General features: G+C 35.6%; 1 protein-coding gene across 1 annotated transcript; it reads left to right on the forward strand.

Annotated features, from left to right (window-relative positions):
* Window positions 1-2579: 2579 nt before the first annotated feature.
* On the forward strand, window positions 2580-3379 carry LOC145010191 (uncharacterized). The gene is made up of 2 exons (XM_078968763.1): window positions 2580-2667; window positions 2772-3379. The coding sequence occupies exons 1-2, from the start codon at window positions 2580-2582 to the stop codon at window positions 3377-3379; spliced, it is 696 nt and encodes a 231-aa protein (XP_078824889.1).
* Window positions 3380-19339: the final 15960 nt, after the last annotated feature.

Here is a 19339-nt window from a genome sequence, read left to right on the forward strand (position 1 = left end):
AGTTGTTGATGTATCAACTGTATATGGTAAGTTGCTCTGTTTCTTTAACTTTTATACTTTGCATTTTCTTATTGATTTATAACAGAAAAAATGCAAAATTTTGACTTTGTTAATATGTAAAATTTTGATTTTTAGCTGGTGCACCCACATGGTTTAGTATTAAGCTTCATCACGGTGGGAAATTTACTAAGTTACCTGATATAAAGTACATTGGAGGTGAAGTGCGTTATGTTGATTATGTGGACATTGATGAGTTTTCTGTGCATGAACTTGATGCCATAATGCTTGACCTAGGTTACCCAGACCCACGGATGATTGAATTGACCGATGAATCCCCAGTGATATACTATCATTTCAGGATACCCAATGGTGACTTTCAATTTGGTCTTATAGCTTTAGGGAATGATCAGGATGTGATCAACCTTTCTAAATACATTGCACATAACAAGCTGATTGAGGTGTACACAGGGCATGGAAAGACAAATTTACTGACTTACTTCATGTCACCAAATGCAAAGGGTAAAGTTGTCATTGAGGAATTACCAGAAAATGATGATCAAGGGGCTGAAGTTGAGGGTCAAGTTCATGCAGATTCTCCAATGAAAAATGTGAACCATGGTAATGGTGAGCCTATTAGTGAGTTCATGTCTCTGATTCTTTTTGGGAGTAAGAATGATAGTTTCTCACCAGAGTATAGAGGGGGTAGGGTTGGGAATTCCAATATATGTGAAAGTTCTTGTAGCAAGAGGCTTAATTTAGATTATATTGATGAGGGTGTTCACATTTCAAAGGAAAAGAATGATGATCAGGATGATTCAACTGATGTTCAGGAGGCAGCAACTTGTGTTCTTATTGATGAGATGGATGGTGTTAGGGAGGCTGTAACTATTGTTCAACAGGCATCAACTGTTGATGAAGGATGCTACAACACCCCCCTGTTAATAATGTTGATGAACAATTGAATGAGTTATTTGATAACCTTATGGAAAATTTGATTAGGAGTGATGATGATAATGCAGAGTATGAAGGTGATGGAGAATCTGAAGAGGGTAATCAAGAGTATGAAGAGGATGATGAATCTCAAGAAAGTGATCCAAATTTTGAAGAGTATGATGAATCTGAAAATAGTGATCCAGGGTATGAAGAAGATGAGAGACAAATAGAAGATGAAGATCATATGGATGACATAATGGATGTTGACAACAATATACAAGATGTGGATGTGGACATGGGAGACTTCACTCTCAATGTTGAAAGTGATGTGGAAGGTTCTTGTATAAATGTTGTTTATGGGCATGAACCTGAAGATATGGAGGTGATCAACAATGAGGAATTTGAATCTTTGGATGAAGGATCTGACCAAGATAGAGAGAGAAGAGCTCTTATCAAGAATCTGAGAAAAGAAAAAAGGTGCAGTCTTGGGGCAGTACATAAACAATCATTTTCAGTTGGAGATAAATTTAATAGTAAAAAAGAATTAAAGGAGGCAATCGATCTGCATGCACTAGAATCAAGAAGGAATCTTTTCTTTAAAAAAATGACAATGTAAGGCTTAGGGCACAGTGTAGGGGAGTTGTACCTGTCACCAATAAAGGCCAAGTGGGTAGTCAAGCTACCACTTCAAAAAGAAAGGGTAAAGAATTAAAGACACAAAAAGTAACATGTTGGTACATTCATGCATCTAGATCAAATCCTAAATCCGACTGGTTTATAAGGACCTTAAACCAAACTCACACATGTTTGCAAACAAGGAAACTCAGGGCTTGTATTGCTTCTTTAATCAGCAAAAAAATCTTTGATCAAGTTGAGGCGAATCCAGATATACCTTTGAGAGCCATACAAGATCACTTTCAAACGACCTACCAAGTGGGTGTTACTATGGACAAGGTGTTCAGGGCAAAGGATAAAGCAAGAAAGCATATAACTGGGGACTACAAAAAGCAGTATGAACTGTTGATGGACTATGTTCTCGAATTTCAAGCCACCAACCCAGACACCACAGCGAAAATAGATGTATGTTCTGAACCTAACACTGATTCCCCAACCAGGCAGTTTAGAAGAATTTATGTGTGTTTGGGTCCACTGAAAAAAGGGTTCAAGGCATACCTTAGGGACTTATTAGGTTTTGATGGTGCCTTCATGAAAGGACCATTCCCTGGGCAGGTCCTTTCAGCAGTTGGCCTTGATTCCGATAATGGAATTTACCCATTAGCATATGGGATTGTTGAGTCTGAAAACACAGAAAGTTGGAAATGGTTTTTAGATAACCTTGGGGATGACTTGGATCTTGGAAGAAAATCAAATTTTACTTTCATAAGTGAAAGGAAAAAGGTAAAGCTGGAAGTGGTTTTTATACATTTGGTCATTTAAAGTGTGGTTTTAAATTAATTCTAATGATTGACAATTGATTTTTGTAGGGTTTACATACTGCAGTTGAGCAATTGTTTCCTAATGCTGAGCATAGATATTGTATCAAACATATTCATGACAATACGAGGAGAAGATGGAGGCAAACAGAGTACAGGGACCACTTATAGAGGTGTGCATCAGCTACCACCATTCCCGAGTTTGAACATTTGATGAAGGAGTTTAGTCAGTATGATAAGGAGGCATGTGAATGGTTGAAACAAATTCCTCCTAAACATTGGGCAAGGAGTCATTTTTCAGGTAAATCTATATATTCCAATTTGGTCCTTATTTCTTTCACTTAGTGAACTGTTTTACTTGTATGTGAATTGTATTAATTTTTTTTAATGGTAATGTACACACAGGAAGAGCAGTTTCTGATGTGTTGATATTAAACATGTGTGAAGTGTTTAATGGGAAGATAGAGAAAGGAAGGGATAAACCTGTCATTGGATGTTTAGAATACATAAGGGAGTATCTAATGAAGAGGATATGCAATGTCATGAAGGAAATGAAAAAGGATAAAGGTCCACTAACACCCACAGCAACAGACATCCTAGGTGCAAGAAAAACAGTTGCTTCACAATACATTGCTAGGTGGAATGGGGGAGACATGTATCAAGTCATAGGAGCTTTGCAGGATCAACATGTGGTTGATGTTAGGAACAAAACATGCACTTGCAGAAAATGGGAATTAATTGGAATTCCATGCAGACATGCAATTGCAACTCTGAATGAGATGAGTAAAGACCCAGAGGCTAAGCTTGACATTTACAAATGGGTTCACAAGGTGTATTTTCTAGAGACATGGAAAAAGGCTTATTCTTTTAAGGTGGAGCCAATTAAGGGTATATCTATGTGGCCCAAAAATGAATGTCCCACAAAGCTAATCCCTCATCCACATCGCACTCAAGTGAGAAGGCCTAAGAAAAATAGAAGACAAAGTGGGGGTGAAAGGTTAAGCAAAAAGTAGAAGGCAATTCAAGGTGATGGAGTGAATGCTACACAAGAAGGAGGTTCCCAAAAACCAGCAAATGTTGGAGTGCGGAAGCTGTCAAGGAAGCATATCAGTGTTACTTGTAGCAAATGCAAGAACAAGGGACACAACTCTAGGACCTGTAAAGGGCAAGGTGGGAATTAGTCTAAGAAGTAATGTGTCATGCATGCATGGGTTCTATGATTTTGGTTGGTTATGAAAACTTGGTTGTTATGTTTACAATATTTTGTTGAAAACTTTTGGTTGGTTGTTATGAAAAACTTGGTTGTTATCTTAGGTATGGTAATGTGTCCCTTTTGGTAATGTTTAGAATCTTTGGTTGTTATGTTTAGAAACTTTGGTTGTTATATTACAAGTCTTAATGAAATGTGCATTTTGGTTATGTACAATTGGTTCTAATATATACATTTTGGTAATATATTCATACCATTTCTACTCATATGTTAATTCTGATACATTCATACCATTTTGGTAAAAAATTATTACACTTGCATCATAAAATTGTACATATATCATTATCATCATAAGTCACTACAAACATGATCACATAAAATTACAACAAAATGACCAAAACACCCTTCACAGTATACCCCTACCCTACACAAACCAAATACAAAATAATAAAATCACAAAGAAAAACCAACTTCCAAACATGTACATTTTCAGCTTCAAATTATCATCCTTCAATGCTTTGACATTTGCCACCAATATGTTGTTCCTGTATATCAGTCCATTGCATTAATCCTGTAGCATGTTCATACTTCAAACCAACTCATTGCACCGTTCCTGCACTGAATTCAAATTTCTTAGCAGACCAGGTATGATGGCTTTAGCCCTAGCACACATTGGGGGATCAAGCCACCCAATATACCCACAAACGGAATCATTCATAGGGCATGCAAAAAATCTCCTTCCTGGATTCAGAGGGGTCCAAGACGTTTTCACCACAGCAACTTTTCCACAAAAACATAACACCATTTTTGTTGTAGCAGAGCTCAAGAAGAAGAAGGGTAGAAGAAAAGAGACGTTGGGGAACGTTGGGGAAGAAGATCACAGGAAGTGGGGGTATTTAAAAGGAATTAATCCAAAAAACGTTTATGCAAAAATGGTCCCTAATATATGAAATGATGAAATTACCCTCACGTGTGAGGCACGTGAGGGGGCTTAACAGATCCAACTTAACGGGAGTTAAGTCCAGGGACCAAAACCACATAGGAACCACTCCAAAAGGACCATGGATCCAAAAAACTCGTGGTTTGGACTAAAACCCCAAAATTTTGCATACCACAGGGACCATTTTTGCAATTTTGTCTTAATTTTATTATCTTAGAACATTTCAAAATTATTTAAATATGTTATATTAAATTTAAAATCACAATTAAATCCATTTAATTAATTAAATCTAATTAATCCCTTTTAAGTGATTTAATTCATTAAATATTATGGTATTATATTTTGATCATTTACTACATAAAACTAAATATTTGTGACATTTTTTAAATTCATAAATTTTAAAACTCCTTATCCCCACGTGCATGTGTTACACAAAACCTCAATTAGTATGAGTCTAGGTGTAATCAAATTGCATTTAGATGAGTTAGTATCAGTCTAGGCATAATCACATTACATTTAAATGATCTATATATCTATATATCTATATGTCTATATCTATATTTATATCTATATATTCTATACCATCATTATCATTATCATCATATCATACTATATTATAAAGGAAACATTTTTTCTTCACCACATTCATTTGAAACTCATGCATTTTTTCTTTCCCCACATTCATTCGAAACTCTTATGACTTTTCAATTTATTTCTAATAATGATTATAAGTTGGTTAATAAGATTAAATAAATATCAAACCTAAAGTGTAATCATATATAAAATAAATTTAAATATTAAAAGAATATGTTTACTTCTCCTTATAAAGTTATGTTTTTTTAACTTTTACATATTATACTTAATTTATTAGTTTTAATATATTGTTGAATGTAAACCATTATCATTTTAGAGCTACAGCTGTTGAAACAATTTGTATAAAATATTTAAATTATAAACTTAAATATAACATTACGGGACCATATTAAATATAAATTTTAGTTTAACTTAAACAACCCAAATAGTATTTTGTAAATAGTTAAAAGTGATAAATTGTAGTGTCTTCCTAATAATGATTATAATTTGGTTAATAAGGCTAAATAAATATCAAACCTAAAGTTTAATCATAAATAAACTAAATTTCAATATTACAATAATATCTTTACTTCTACTTATAAAGTTATGTCTTTAATTTTTAACATATTATACTTAATTTATTAGGTTTAATATGTTGTTGTACGTAAACCATTATTATTTTAAAGCTACAAATTTGGAACAGTTTGGACAAAATATATAAAATGTTAATTTAGATATAACATTACAATATCAACTTAAATATAAATTTCAGTTCCACTTACAGAACCCAATGAATATTTTGTGAATAGTTAAAAGTGATAAATTGTAGTGCTAAATGCAAAAACTAAATTATAATATCAACTTAACTAAAATATTTCCAAAAGATATTTGTATAATCGTTAAAAGTTTTGAAATAAGTAGCTTAAAATAAATTACAATAACAATAGTTAAAAATAGCTCTATATAAATGATTATATTGTTACCTTTAAAATCAAAAAATAATTTTGATATTTTAAATAATTATAATGATAGAAATTAAAACAACAAGAAAATAAATTTTAAAAAATTAATTAACAATAAAAAAATTATAAATAACATTAAGCCATATGTTATATTTAATTTTATTCATGAGTAACTCGCAGATAGAAGTCATTCAAACGGTTGAAATTATATAATTATAATAGATGTATATTTTATCATTTAATTCAAAATAATCAATATATTATATCAATTTAGTATACGAGTTATTATATCAAATTTAACAACAATGTTTTTATTATATTAAAAAAACATATATCCGTAAAGATTTCAACTATATAGTTGTTTATTCGCAATGCGCGAGTATTCACCTAATATACACTTATAAATGAAACATTTTTCCTTTCACCACATTCTTTTGAAACCCCATGTATTTTTCCTTTCACCACATTCATTTGAAACTTCCATGACTTTTTAATTTGTTTCTAATAATAATTATAATTTGGTTAATTAGGTTAAATAAATATCAAACCAAAAGTGTAATTATATATAAACTAAACTTCAAATTTTAAAATAATATTTTTACTTCTACTTATAAAGTTATGTTTTTTAACTTTTAACACATTATACTTAATTTAGTAGTTTTAATATATTGTTGGATGTAAACCATTATCATTTTAAATATACAATTTTGGAACAATTTATATAAAATACTTGAATTGTTAATTTAAATATAACATTATAGGGTGAACTTCAATATAAAATTTAGCTTAACTTAAACAACCCAAAGAATATTTTGTAAATAGTTAAAAGTGATAAATTGTAGAGTCTTTCTAATAATGATTATAAGTTGCTTAATAAAGTTAAATCAATATAAAACCTAAAGTATAATCATATATAATCCAAATTTCAATTTTAAAATAATATCTTTACTTCTACTTATAAAGTTATGTCTTTAACTTTTAACATATTATACTTAATTTATTAGATTTAATATATTGTTATCTGTAAACCATTATCAGTTTAAAAGCTACAACTTTTGAACAGTTTAGACAAAATATATAAATTGTTAACTTAAATACAACATTACAATGTCAACTTAAATATAAATTTCAGTTCCACTTAAAAAACTAAAGAATATTTTGTAAATACTTAAAAGTGATAAATTATACTGATAAATGAAAAAATTAAATTGTAATATCAATTTAACTAAAATTTCACCTAAAGATATTTTTATAATCGTTAAAAGTTTTCAAATAAGTAGTTTAAAATAACTTACAATAATAATAGTTATAAATAACTCTATACAAATGATTACATTGTTACCTTTAACATAAAAAAAAATCATGTTTGATGTTTTAAATAATTATAATGATAGAAATTAAAACATTAAGGAAACAAATTTTAAAAAATTAGTTGACAATAACAATAATTATAAATAGCATTAAACCATATATTATATTTAATTTTATTCATGTGTAACTCGTGGTTAAAAGTCATTCAAACGGTTAAGATTATTAGGTTATAATAAATGTATATATTATCATATAATTCAAAATAATCAATATATTATTTTAATTTAGTATACTAATTATTATATCAAATTTAAGAACAACGTTATTGTTATATTAAAAAAACATATATTTCTAAAGACATCAACTGTATAGGTGTTTCTGCGCATTACAACGTCAACTTAAATATAAATTTCAGTTCCACTTGAAAAACTAAAGAATATTTTGTAAATAGTTAAAAGTGATAAGTTGTAGTGACAAATGTAAAAATTAAATAGTAATATCAATTTAACTAAAATGTTTCATAAATGTATTTTTATAAGCGTTAAAAGTTTCCAAATAAGTAGCTTAAAATAACTTATAATAATAATAGTTAAAAATAACTCTATATAAATGATTATATTGATAGCTTTAAAATCAAAAAAATAATGTTTGATGTTTTAAATAATTGTAATGATAGAAATTAAAACATTAAGCAAATAAATTTAAAAAAAAATAATTAACAATAACAACAACTACAATAACAATAAACAATATACTATATTTAATTTTATTCATGTGTAACTCGTGGGTAGAAGTCATTCAAACAATTAAGATTATAAAGTTATAATAGATTTATATATTATCATATTGATCAAAATAATCAATATATTATATCAATTTAGTGTAAAAATTATTATATCAAAATTTACAACAACGTTATTGTTATATTAAAAAGACATATATTTGTAAAGACTTCAACTATATTGGTGTTATTGCGCAACGCGCGGACATTTGCCTAGTATACTTATAAAAAAAAACATTTTTTCAAGAACCACATTCATTTGAAACTTATGTATTTTCATATTTCTTTGTAATAATTATTTTAAATTACAATTCAAAAGTTTTTAACTTTCTAATGATTAAGATTAATATATATATATATATATATATATATATATATATATATATATATATATATAGATGGAGAAAAAAACCCTAAAATCATAAAAATGCATTAAAAAAATACAAAGAGATTTCAAATCTTTTTTTACTTTATATTCTTAAAAATCGTAGCTTTTTTTATAAATTTGTTGAAAAAAAAAATAAAAAAGCGATTATTTGTTTATTTTTTATTTTTTTTCAAAAAAAAAATCAGTGAATTTATACAAAAATATGCGGTTTTACTGAATATAAAGTAAAAAAAAAAATTGTGATCTCTAAATATTTTTTATGCATTTTTATGATTTTTAGGGTTTTTTTAGAATTTTTTGTTTTCCATAGAACCTAAAACAATATATATATATATATATATATATATATATATATATATATATATATATATATATATATATATATATATATATATATATATATATATATATATATATATATATATATATATATATATATATATATATAGTTTGAGTTAGTAGAATATTTTGGTAGGATTTAAGATGGTTGAATGTTAGATTGGAAGGTTTAAAAAATGATTGATGTAAAGAAAACAAATATATTTCAAGGTCAATTTTTTTATAATGATGTGAAGAAAACAAATGTAGAGGTAAGAGGGTACTTCCTATTCTGTTTGTCCTCGTATTCCCAAGTGAACTCTGGTCTGTGTCTGCCATTCCAACAAACCTTCACCTATGGGATGCAGAGTCCATCTCGTGCAGTTAGCGATTTCTTACAGGTATGTCTACGTAGTTAGGGTTCTCAATGGTTTCTATCAAGACGAGTGGGATACGAAGAGTGACGTCGGGCAAGCACTTATCGAGTCTAAGAAGTAGATCGATCTGGTATGAAACTTGTGGAATATCCGAAAGTAGTAGCGGTCTGACGAGGGTTGGACCAATCTTCGTGAGGATTCTCGGATGGGCCTAAGCTCTCGGAAGGGTGGAGCGTTTCAGTACTTAGAACATAGTGTACTTCTATGGCAAGATCATCACTGGCGTGATCGCTATTCCAAAGTTCCTAGCGTTCTCTCTCATACTGGGTGTGTAGTCCTTTAGGTTGGTTCTTAGGAAGCTCGGGTTGTCCCTGGTTTCGCGTTTCATGTCAATTGGCTTTTAGAGACTTTCTAGTTCATCAGATGGGTTGTGTCTACGGTATCTTTTCGTTGTAGAGTGGCTATCTCAATCTTGTGCAAAACGAACCTGCACTAATGAATCTTGAGATATCTCTAGCGGAAACCCTCAGGGTCAGGGAGATAGGGTTTCACCAGACAAATGTTGGACTATCTCGGGAGGTGATTCTACTATATCTGCGTGATATAGTATTCATGGAACACCTGATAGTCCAATGAATCTTGTAAGACATGCCTAAATTTCCAAGGCGTTGGTTTATTTGAGTGCGGAAAGTGTGCTCTTGTATAACCCATCGACTAACACCTAGAATGGTGTCGAGTCTATAATCTCTTCGGGATTTGGGTTATAAGGCTTAACGCAACTCCTTTCATATTTTGATCAGGTATTCTTGGCTGCAAAGGTTATCATGTGGTTCTGGGTATTCTAGTGTCTTCTTCGGAGGATGCAGTCTATTGCCTACAAGGCGGTGGTGACTTCCTCCATGCGAGAGGGCAGAGGATCCTAGGCACTACTCATCGGTAACGGGATGGACGAAGTGCCTGAGTAGTGCGAGTATCTAATGCAACTACTCTTCTGAAGGTTCTGAGTTTTCTCGGTCTAGGTCAAATCTAGTGGGTATAGGTTCCCATCACTCGGAATCCTTAATCTCTTTACTAACTGAGGGTGTTAGCTACTATGTGGGCTTAACCGGTATGACCACAAATTTCGGATGTGTGGTCATTATAGTAGCTCAACCCGCAGTGGTTATCTTGACTCCAGCTCCTATTTTATGGAATAGGATGAAGGGCTTTACTATGAGGTTCGTGGTAGAGCTTATACTTGGCTTAACCACTAATACTTGGCGTATGCAAGCAGTATATAATTGAGGTCGGCAGGATGTTCAGTTGTGCGACTCCACCCCAGACCCACAACCCAACGAGGAACAGGGAGTAGGGAGGAAGCACACATCTTAAATCTTTTTGATCTCAACTATATACCACCTTTATGCATATACCTGGTTATAGCGGTCAGTCTCATGAGTTATGTCCTCTGGGTTCACGAACCTGATGTGCGAGGTACGAAGGGTCTTTCTGGGGAATCTACGGAGTATGCTTCGGATGGTTATCGTCTTCTAGAGTTTCTGCAGTGTCTTTCGCTTTGGTTTCCATCTGACTAAGAGGGGTCGGTCAGCAGTGCGCGATACCCTTCTCTTGGGTACTTCGAAAGGTTTGAGATAAGAGGGACGACTGACAGATCGCATTAGCTTTCATTATTCTTATTTTGTTTAGGTTCAGAAGAACTTTTATTTGCCGAAAGGGCTATAGAGAAAGTTCTGTTTACACAGCACTAAGGATTTACGCATGGCTGAACGAAGTCAAACCATGATCGATAGAGGCGTCGAAGTTGACATACTTCGACATGACATAAAATGAGGATCGATAGAGTCATGCGCCGAACAGGCACACATGTTCTAAGCGTTTCCGGTTTCGTCTTGTGTATCGTTGTCGCGGATACTTGGACCGATAGAGTTGACGCGAAACCATAGAGAGTCCTAAGTGTTTCTGAGTAGAGTACCTTTTCTTGAATGGATTCCCACGAGGCATTTCTATAATCGCCCAACATATACTAGTCATGTATAATTAAGGTGGGGAGGATTCATGGAACACCTGATAGTCCAATGAATCTTGGAACACCTGATAGTCCAATGAATCTTGTAAGACATGCCTAAATTTCCAAGGCGTTGGTTTATTTGAGTGCGGAAAGTGTGCTCTTGTATAACCCATCGACTAACACCTAGAATGGTGTCGAGTCTATAATCTCTTCGGGATTTGGGTTATAAGGCTTAACGCAACTCCTTTCATATTTTGATCAGGTATTCTTGGCTGCAAAGGTTATCATGTGGTTCTGGGTATTCTAGTGTCTTCTTCGGAGGATGCAGTCTATTGCCTACAAGGCGGCGGTGACTTCCTCCATGCGAGAGGGCAGAGGATCCTAGGCACTACTCGTCGGTAACGGGATGGACGAAGTGCCTGAGTAGTGCGAGTATCTAATGCAACTACTCTTCTGAAGGTTCTGAGTTTTCTCGGTCTAGGTCAAATCTAGTGGGTATAGGTTCCCATCACTCGGAATCCTTAATCTCTTTACTAACTGAGGGTGTTAGCTACTATGTGGGCTTAACCAGTATGACCACAAATTTCGGATGTGTGGTCATTATAGTAGCTCAACCCGCAGTGGTTATCTTGACTCCAGCTCCTATTTTATGGAATAGGATGAAGGGCTTTACTATGAGGTTCGTGGTAGAGCTTATACTTGGCTTAACCACTAATACTTGGCGTATGCAAGCAGTATATAATTGAGGTCGGCAGGATGTTCAGTTGTGCGACTCCACCCCAGACCCACAACCCAACGAGGAACAGGGAGTAGGGAGGAAGCACACATCTTAAATCTTTTTGATCTCAACTATATACCACCTTTATGCATATACCTGGTTATAGCGGTCAGTCTCATGAGTTATGTCCTCTGGGTTCACGAACCTGATGTGCGAGGTACGAAGGGTCTTTCTGGGGAATCTACGGAGTATGCTTCGGATGGTTATCGTCTTCTAGAGTTTCTGCAGTGTCTTTCGCTTTGGTTTCCATCTGACTAAGAGGGGTCGGTCAGCAGTGCGCGATACCCTTCTCTTGGGTACTTCGAAAGGTTTGAGATAAGAGGGACGACTGACAGATCGCATTAGCTTTCATTATTCTTATTTTGTTTAGGTTCAGAAGAACTTTTATTTGCCGAAAGGGCTATAGAGAAAGTTCTGTTTACACAGCACTAAGGATTTACGCATGGCTGAACGAAGTCAAACCATGATCGATAGAGGCGTCGAAGTTGACATACTTCGACATGACATAAAATGAGGATCGATAGAGTCATGCGCCGAACAGGCACACATGTTCTAAGCGTTTCCGGTTTCGTCTTGTGTATCGTTGTCGCGGATACTTGGACCGATAGAGTTGACGCGAAACCATAGAGAGTCCTAAGTGTTTCTGAGTAGAGTACCTTTTCTTGAATGGATTCCCACGAGGCATTTCTATAATCGCCCAACATATACTAGTCATGTATAATTAAGGTGGGGAGGATTCATGGAACACCTGATAGTCCAATGAATCTTGGAACACCTGATAGTCCAATGAATCTTGTAAGACATGCCTAAATTTCCAAGGCGTTGGTTTATTTGAGTGCGGAAAGTGTGCTCTTGTATAACCCATCGACTAACACCTAGAATGGTGTCGAGTCTATAATCTCTTCGGGATTTGGGTTATAAGGCTTAACGCAACTCCTTTCATATTTTGATCAGGTATTCTTGGCTGCAAAGGTTATCATGTGGTTCTGGGTATTCTAGTGTCTTCTTCGGAGGATGCAGTCTATTGCCTACAAGGCGGCGGTGACTTCCTCCATGCGAGAGGGCAGAGGATCCTAGGCACTACTCGTCGGTAACGGGATGGACGAAGTGCCTGAGTAGTGCGAGTATCTAATGCAACTACTCTTCTGAAGGTTCTGAGTTTTCTCGGTCTAGGTCAAATCTAGTGGGTATAGGTTCCCATCACTCGGAATCCTTAATCTCTTTACTAACTGAGGGTGTTAGCTACTATGTGGGCTTAACCGGTATGACCACAAATTTCGGATGTGTGGTCATTATAGTAGCTCAACCCGCAGTGGTTATCTTGACTCCAGCTCCTATTTTATGGAATAGGATGAAGGGCTTTACTATGAGGTTCGTGGTAGAGCTTATACTTGGCTTAACCACTAATACTTGGCGTATGCAAGCAGTATATAATTGAGGTCGGCAGGATGTTCAGTTGTGCGACTCCACCCCAGACCCACAACCCAACGAGGAACAGGGAGTAGGGAGGAAGCACACATCTTAAATCTTTTTGATCTCAACTATATACCACCTTTATGCATATACCTGGTTATAGCGGTCAGTCTCATGAGTTATGTCCTCTGGGTTCACGAACCTGATGTGCAAGGTACGAAGGGTCTTTCTGGGGAATCTACGGAGTATGCTTCGGATGGTTATCGTCTTCTAGAGTTTCTGCAGTGTCTTTCGCTTTGGTTTCCATCTGACTAAGAGGGGTCGGTCAGCAGTGCGCGATACCCTTCTCTTGGGTACTTCGAAAGGTTTGAGATAAGAGGGACGACTGACAGATCGCATTAGCTTTCATTATTCTTATTTTGTTTAGGTTCAGAAGAACTTTTATTTGCCGAAAGGGCTATAGAGAAAGTTCTGTTTACACAGCACTAAGGATTTACGCATGGCTGAACGAAGTCAAACCATGATCGATAGAGGCGTCGAAGTTGACATACTTCGACATGACATAAAATGAGGATCGATAGAGTCATGCGCCGAACAGGCACACATGTTCTAAGCGTTTCCGATTTCGTCTTGTGTATCGTTGTCGCGGATACTTGGACCGATAGAGTTGACGCGAAACCATAGAGAGTCCTAAGTGTTTCTGAGTAGAGTACCTTTTCTTGAATGGATTCCCACGAGGCATTTCTATAATCGCCCAACATATACTAGTCATGTATAATTAAGGTGGGGAGGATTGTTGACTGAGCGACTCCGCCCTAAATCCACAACCAAACGAGGAATAGGAAATGAGGCGGCATTCACTCACTCTAGGTCTATCCATCTTAACTTTACATGGCCGTAACGTATATGTTTAGCCATTATAGTTTTACCTGATGAATTTTAAATTTTATAACAGTGCTGCGACTTTCGCCTTACTAAGAAAATATTTACATTTGAATTAGTCTTTTAATGTTTTTAGTTAGTTATCTGAGATCGAGAGACGTACCAAAATCTACCGGGTTCCTTGACGTTTCTCCTTAAGCAGTAGAGTTAGGCTCCTCCTGTGTCTTTGTTGTTTCCTTCTGTTAGGCAATCCTTCTTGAAGTGTCCAATCTCACCACATATACGGCAACTGGATTAGCCGTCACATTCGTGGCTGATGTAATAAACTCAACTGGGGTTCTGCAGACGCGAGCAATATGCCCCAACATGTGGCACCTAGCACAATAGAGTTCCCCGCATATACCATGATGATGGTAGCTGCACTTGCTGCAGTGGGGAAGGTTTCCTAAGTATGGTCTTTTTGAAGTCAGGAGGGAAGGTTTGACATGGGTATTGACTGTCTTAGCTCGTTGCCCTTCGGAAGGTCCTTGAGCCGAGGTACTTCCCTCCTCGATCTTGATCTTTCTTTTCAGCGGGTTTGAGTGAGGTTCTTGGGTGGCTGGGTATGCAGAGGTTGGTTGTTGCTATCCATTGCTAGGGTTGGAATTCCGGATAGGGCCCTTTCTAACATTGGGGTTGTTAGCATTCAGGTGAGCCATGACAACTGTTAAGGCTGCCTACACTGCAGCTTGAAACGTAGCTTCATCGAATAGGAGAGTAGGTTTCTTGCTTGCGGACTGGTTACACTTCTTCGGAGGCATGGTTTTCCTACACGGAAGGGACACAAGATAATGAGTGACGATGGTTAACCCTGAACATATCTGTCCTGACTGTATTAGGCATAAATTTTCCCGTGCCTCAGATGTTGGTTGTCTGAGTGTCGACCTACATCCCCATGATGTAGTACTGGTGTACAAGGTAGGAGTGGGAGTATCGGGAAAAAGTCATACGATGTGATTCGTTCTTACTAAGTTACCTTTATACTGGGAAAGGTTTCACTCTCCGGCCTGGAAAGTTTTGAGAATAGTTCGGAACGAAGACCGTAGAAAGAAAGGCTCATGAAGAATTATGGCTAAACAACCTCAATAGAGGTGTGGGGATCCGCTCTAAACGTGTTACTGGCAACGGGAAAAGACGACTTACCTAACACATAGCGTGAGTAGTGTAGCCACTAACTTACTAAATTGTATTATTTTATGGGTGTATTAGCGTGACGAACACGAGGAAAAGACACTTCTCGGGTTCCATGTACTGGCTCCCTCTGTCTGCCTCGTATCCTTGATTGGGACCGGCGTTGGTTTCCTTCGGGTAGTTACCTAGGGTTCTCTTCTCGTATGGACATATTGAATTTTTACTCATCCTTACTTTCGAATCCCACTCTGGGTGTCATCACTTCTTGATGGATGACTGGAAATCTTGGAAGTTTAGGTGAATCTCTCACCGATGTCTCTAAAAGATATAGGCACTTGGTGAGTTCAATAGTCTCGGCCTAGTTCATTTGTTTTCGAGCTGGAAATCTTCTAAATGAACTTCTTCGGGGTCGGAATCAACTCTTCTGCCGAGTACTGAAGTGGGTAGGGTTTTCTATAGGGTTCGTGCGAGAATGGAAATGTCTAAAGAATCCTAAGAGATTATTAACATTTCACTATATGATCCATATCGAGTCCTACTACGATTACACAGGGTATACAAATCATATATAGCCTAGATCCGATAGACCTTCGAATGTGTGATACTACCCGATATCCACATCCAAACAAGGAAAAGGAAGTAGAGCGAAACCACACATTTTAAGCCTATGAGATCCTTATTACATATAACCTTAGGAGTATACTCTCTGTAATTGTAGGTATATCAATAAGGATCTTTTTAGTTCTTCACACAAGGTTATCTATGTATCCTAAAATACCCCTATGGTATTTTAATTTCTTGTTTGTTTTCTTATCATCTGGATATGATTCTGGGATTAGTGTGAGTCTTTTAGTGTTCCAAAATACTCCTATAGTATTTTAAACTTTATGTTTGACTCTAGCATTCCTAGTTGGTAAGTTTCAGACCTGTTGCAACACCACTATCACTCCCAAGCACATGTTCATCGCATCTTGAATAAATGTAGTTGACCAGGTTACATTTATTTCAGCGTACGATTACATAACTGCCCAGGTTTGACTGTAGTGCTCAACATCCGAAGACTTTTATTCTTGTTCTTCTTGTGATACTTGTGTTCAAGTGTTTAGATTCTGGATGTTCTTATACTTTGGTAAAATATGGTTATATTTTAAAGTATAATTCTTGGTCAGAGTGTTTATCCCTATGTATTTATAGGTTGTATATCTTTTATGAATTGATATACTTAGCTCACTATAAACAATGCTCTGATACCAATCTGTCACACCCCAAAACCGGAATGGCAGAAAACGTTCTGGGGTGGATGACGTCATGTCAAGTATCACAACACATGCATTATAGTAATCAAAGTACAACAAAACATTGCATTAATAGTAATAGTTTTACATTGTTTATATTACAATATATCAGAGTAATACAAGTAAATATAATAAATACGGCATGGTACTAAGCTATCTTCATCAACAGCTCCGGGGATGTACCTGTCTAATGCTGACCTGAGAATACAAGTTATTTGAAAAGCGAGTATCAACATTTTTACAAATGTTGGTGAGTTCATAAGTATTTAGTGTCATTTTAATCAAATAACTTTAATAAAAGTGGTAGTTTCAGGGTATCCATTACATTAGTGTCTTTTCCAGAAAATCCTATATTTTCTTTAATAAAAGCAGTCTTTTACCAAGACTGGACAGAGTTATGTGGTAAAAAGTAGTTTTCCCTTAATCGCTATCATTATTAAAATACAAAATTTGATTATTAAAGAAAGCAAGAGAAATCAGGGAAATAACATATACCTCAGCAGTGAGGACTGCTGACTAAGGCAAAAGGAATCATTGACTCCAGGAGAGTATCAAACGAACGACACGCCTGGCTCGGTCTAATAAAAGGAGATACAGACCCCAGACGGTACCAAATGAAAGATGCAGCTAGTAAGGTCTAAAACAAAGAATACAGACCGCAGACAGTATCAATTGAAAGATACAGCTAGCAAGGTCTAAAAACAGTGTGACTCTGAGAATGGGTTTCCAGCATACAGTGTAAGTTGCTGGTGAAATACTGTTACCTTAAGGCCATGAATTATAAGGCAACCTGGGATACTCGTAACCATACTAACCGACACTAGAGTACCTGACTCCCTACAAGCGTTTATAAAATATGACATTTGTCACCCCTTGGCTTGGTGGGCCGTGGACTGTAGCTAGTAGTCAGGGTGCAGGGGTGTCAATCCCGTATAGATCTATACACACAATGTCCGCTCTCCCTACAGGAGACTCTGGTTACCAACTAGACGACGGAGAAGGCCTCGTCCCGAAGATGCATCCCAAAGAGTGGGTAGTGGGTTTCATATATATAAGTGTTGAACTAGAGGTAGAGACTCATAACTGAACTGACTAGAGTAAACCTATATGTCTACGCTCGTATACATAACATACAACTAATGAATCAAACGACCTTCGGACGACTATCCGATCCCACCAGACCACATCTCAATGAAGAAAAGGAAATAGGGCGGACAAGCCTTCCTAAGTCCTTCAATAATTATTTATATGCACCTATACAAGTACAGACATACATCTAACTACGACTGAGTGTGTAACAAGTGGGAATGCATCGTGATGTATAACTGAGTCGTGGTGTGTAAACGTACAGTGTGGAATAACTGAATCGTGATGTATAACGTACAGTGTGGAATAACTGAATCATAAAGTGTGAACGAATGGTGTGGAATAACTGAATCATAAAGTGTGAACGAATAGTGTGGAATAACCAAATCGTAAAGTGTAAACAAACAGTGTGGGATAATCGAATCGTGAAGTATAAGAGTTACCAAATATAAGTGTATCACAAAGTGGAAACGTCATCAAGTAGGAGTTTAAACTAAGTAAAAGCGTCGACATCTAACAAGCAAGAGTATACGACATGAAAGAGAACTTTGATGAAAACCTTGGAAAAACCTTTATACTTAAGAAAGTGACAACTTGGTATTCTTTGGTAAAATAAGTTTGGAAACCTTTAGAAATTCTTTGGAAACCTTTCATAAACCAGTTTAAAATGAACTTTGATAAAACAGTATAAGTAAGAGTTATGAACAAGTGGAAACATTTTAGAAAACCATTTATAGTATCCTACTCGGTAAAACAGTTTACAGTGTGGTAAATTCTTGTGCATGCGGGTTATCAATCACATGTGATTGATATGATAACTGGCATGTTTAACTTGTATCCCCCCCTATAAAACATGTAAAAACATTTAAAAGGTTCATTCAGGGGTATGAACTCACCTGGTGTAAGTGGATCTGACGAAGGTGCCGGTTGGGTGCTCGGTGTCAAGTAAAGACTTGGACACACTTAGGGACCTATTTAACATATGATAACATATGTTCACATACAATTAGTACATTTAATACTAATCAAACAAGTATACGCACCATAAAGTGTAGAAAACACTTTGGTTAAGTGTTTGGGGTGTCCCGGGTAACATTTAAGGGTGTGAATGGCTTAGGAATGGAGTTTACTCTCCAAGACTAAACTCTCCAGATGGTGTTTACGGCCCTAGGACAACTACCCATGAGTTTACGGCCGTAAACTCATGGTGAGGGGTTTCTAGGATGTTTAAAGGCTTTATCTTCATCGTGGAATTATACTAAGTCCAAATCTAAATGGTATGTGTGGATTTAAGGTGTTTAAAGGGGCTATATGGGAGTTTACGGCCCATGAACCACTCCCTATGGGAGTTCACGGCCATGAACTCCTATCCCTTGATTTTATGGAAGTTTAAAGTCCTTATTTCACTTCTAGTAATTTGTAATAAAAGTCTAAGGCCATTTGGGGAGCAAAAACTATCTTTTGGCATAGTTTTGGGGTGT

This window comes from Lactuca saligna, chromosome 8 (genome assembly GCF_052625555.1).
Source record: "Lactuca saligna cultivar CGN05327 chromosome 8, ASM5262555v1, whole genome shotgun sequence".
Classification (NCBI taxonomy): domain Eukaryota; kingdom Viridiplantae; phylum Streptophyta; class Magnoliopsida; order Asterales; family Asteraceae; genus Lactuca; species Lactuca saligna.

Excerpts from the sequence above, each read along its gene's own strand:
- LOC145010191 (XM_078968763.1), top strand. The coding sequence starts at position 2,580 with ATGAAGGAGTTTAGTCAGTATGATAAGGAGGCATGTGAATGGTTGAAA. Across the intron at positions 2,668-2,771 it reads GGCAAGGAGTCATTTTTCAG|GAAGAGCAGTTTCTGATGTG; the intron begins GTAAATCTATAT and ends ATGTACACACAG.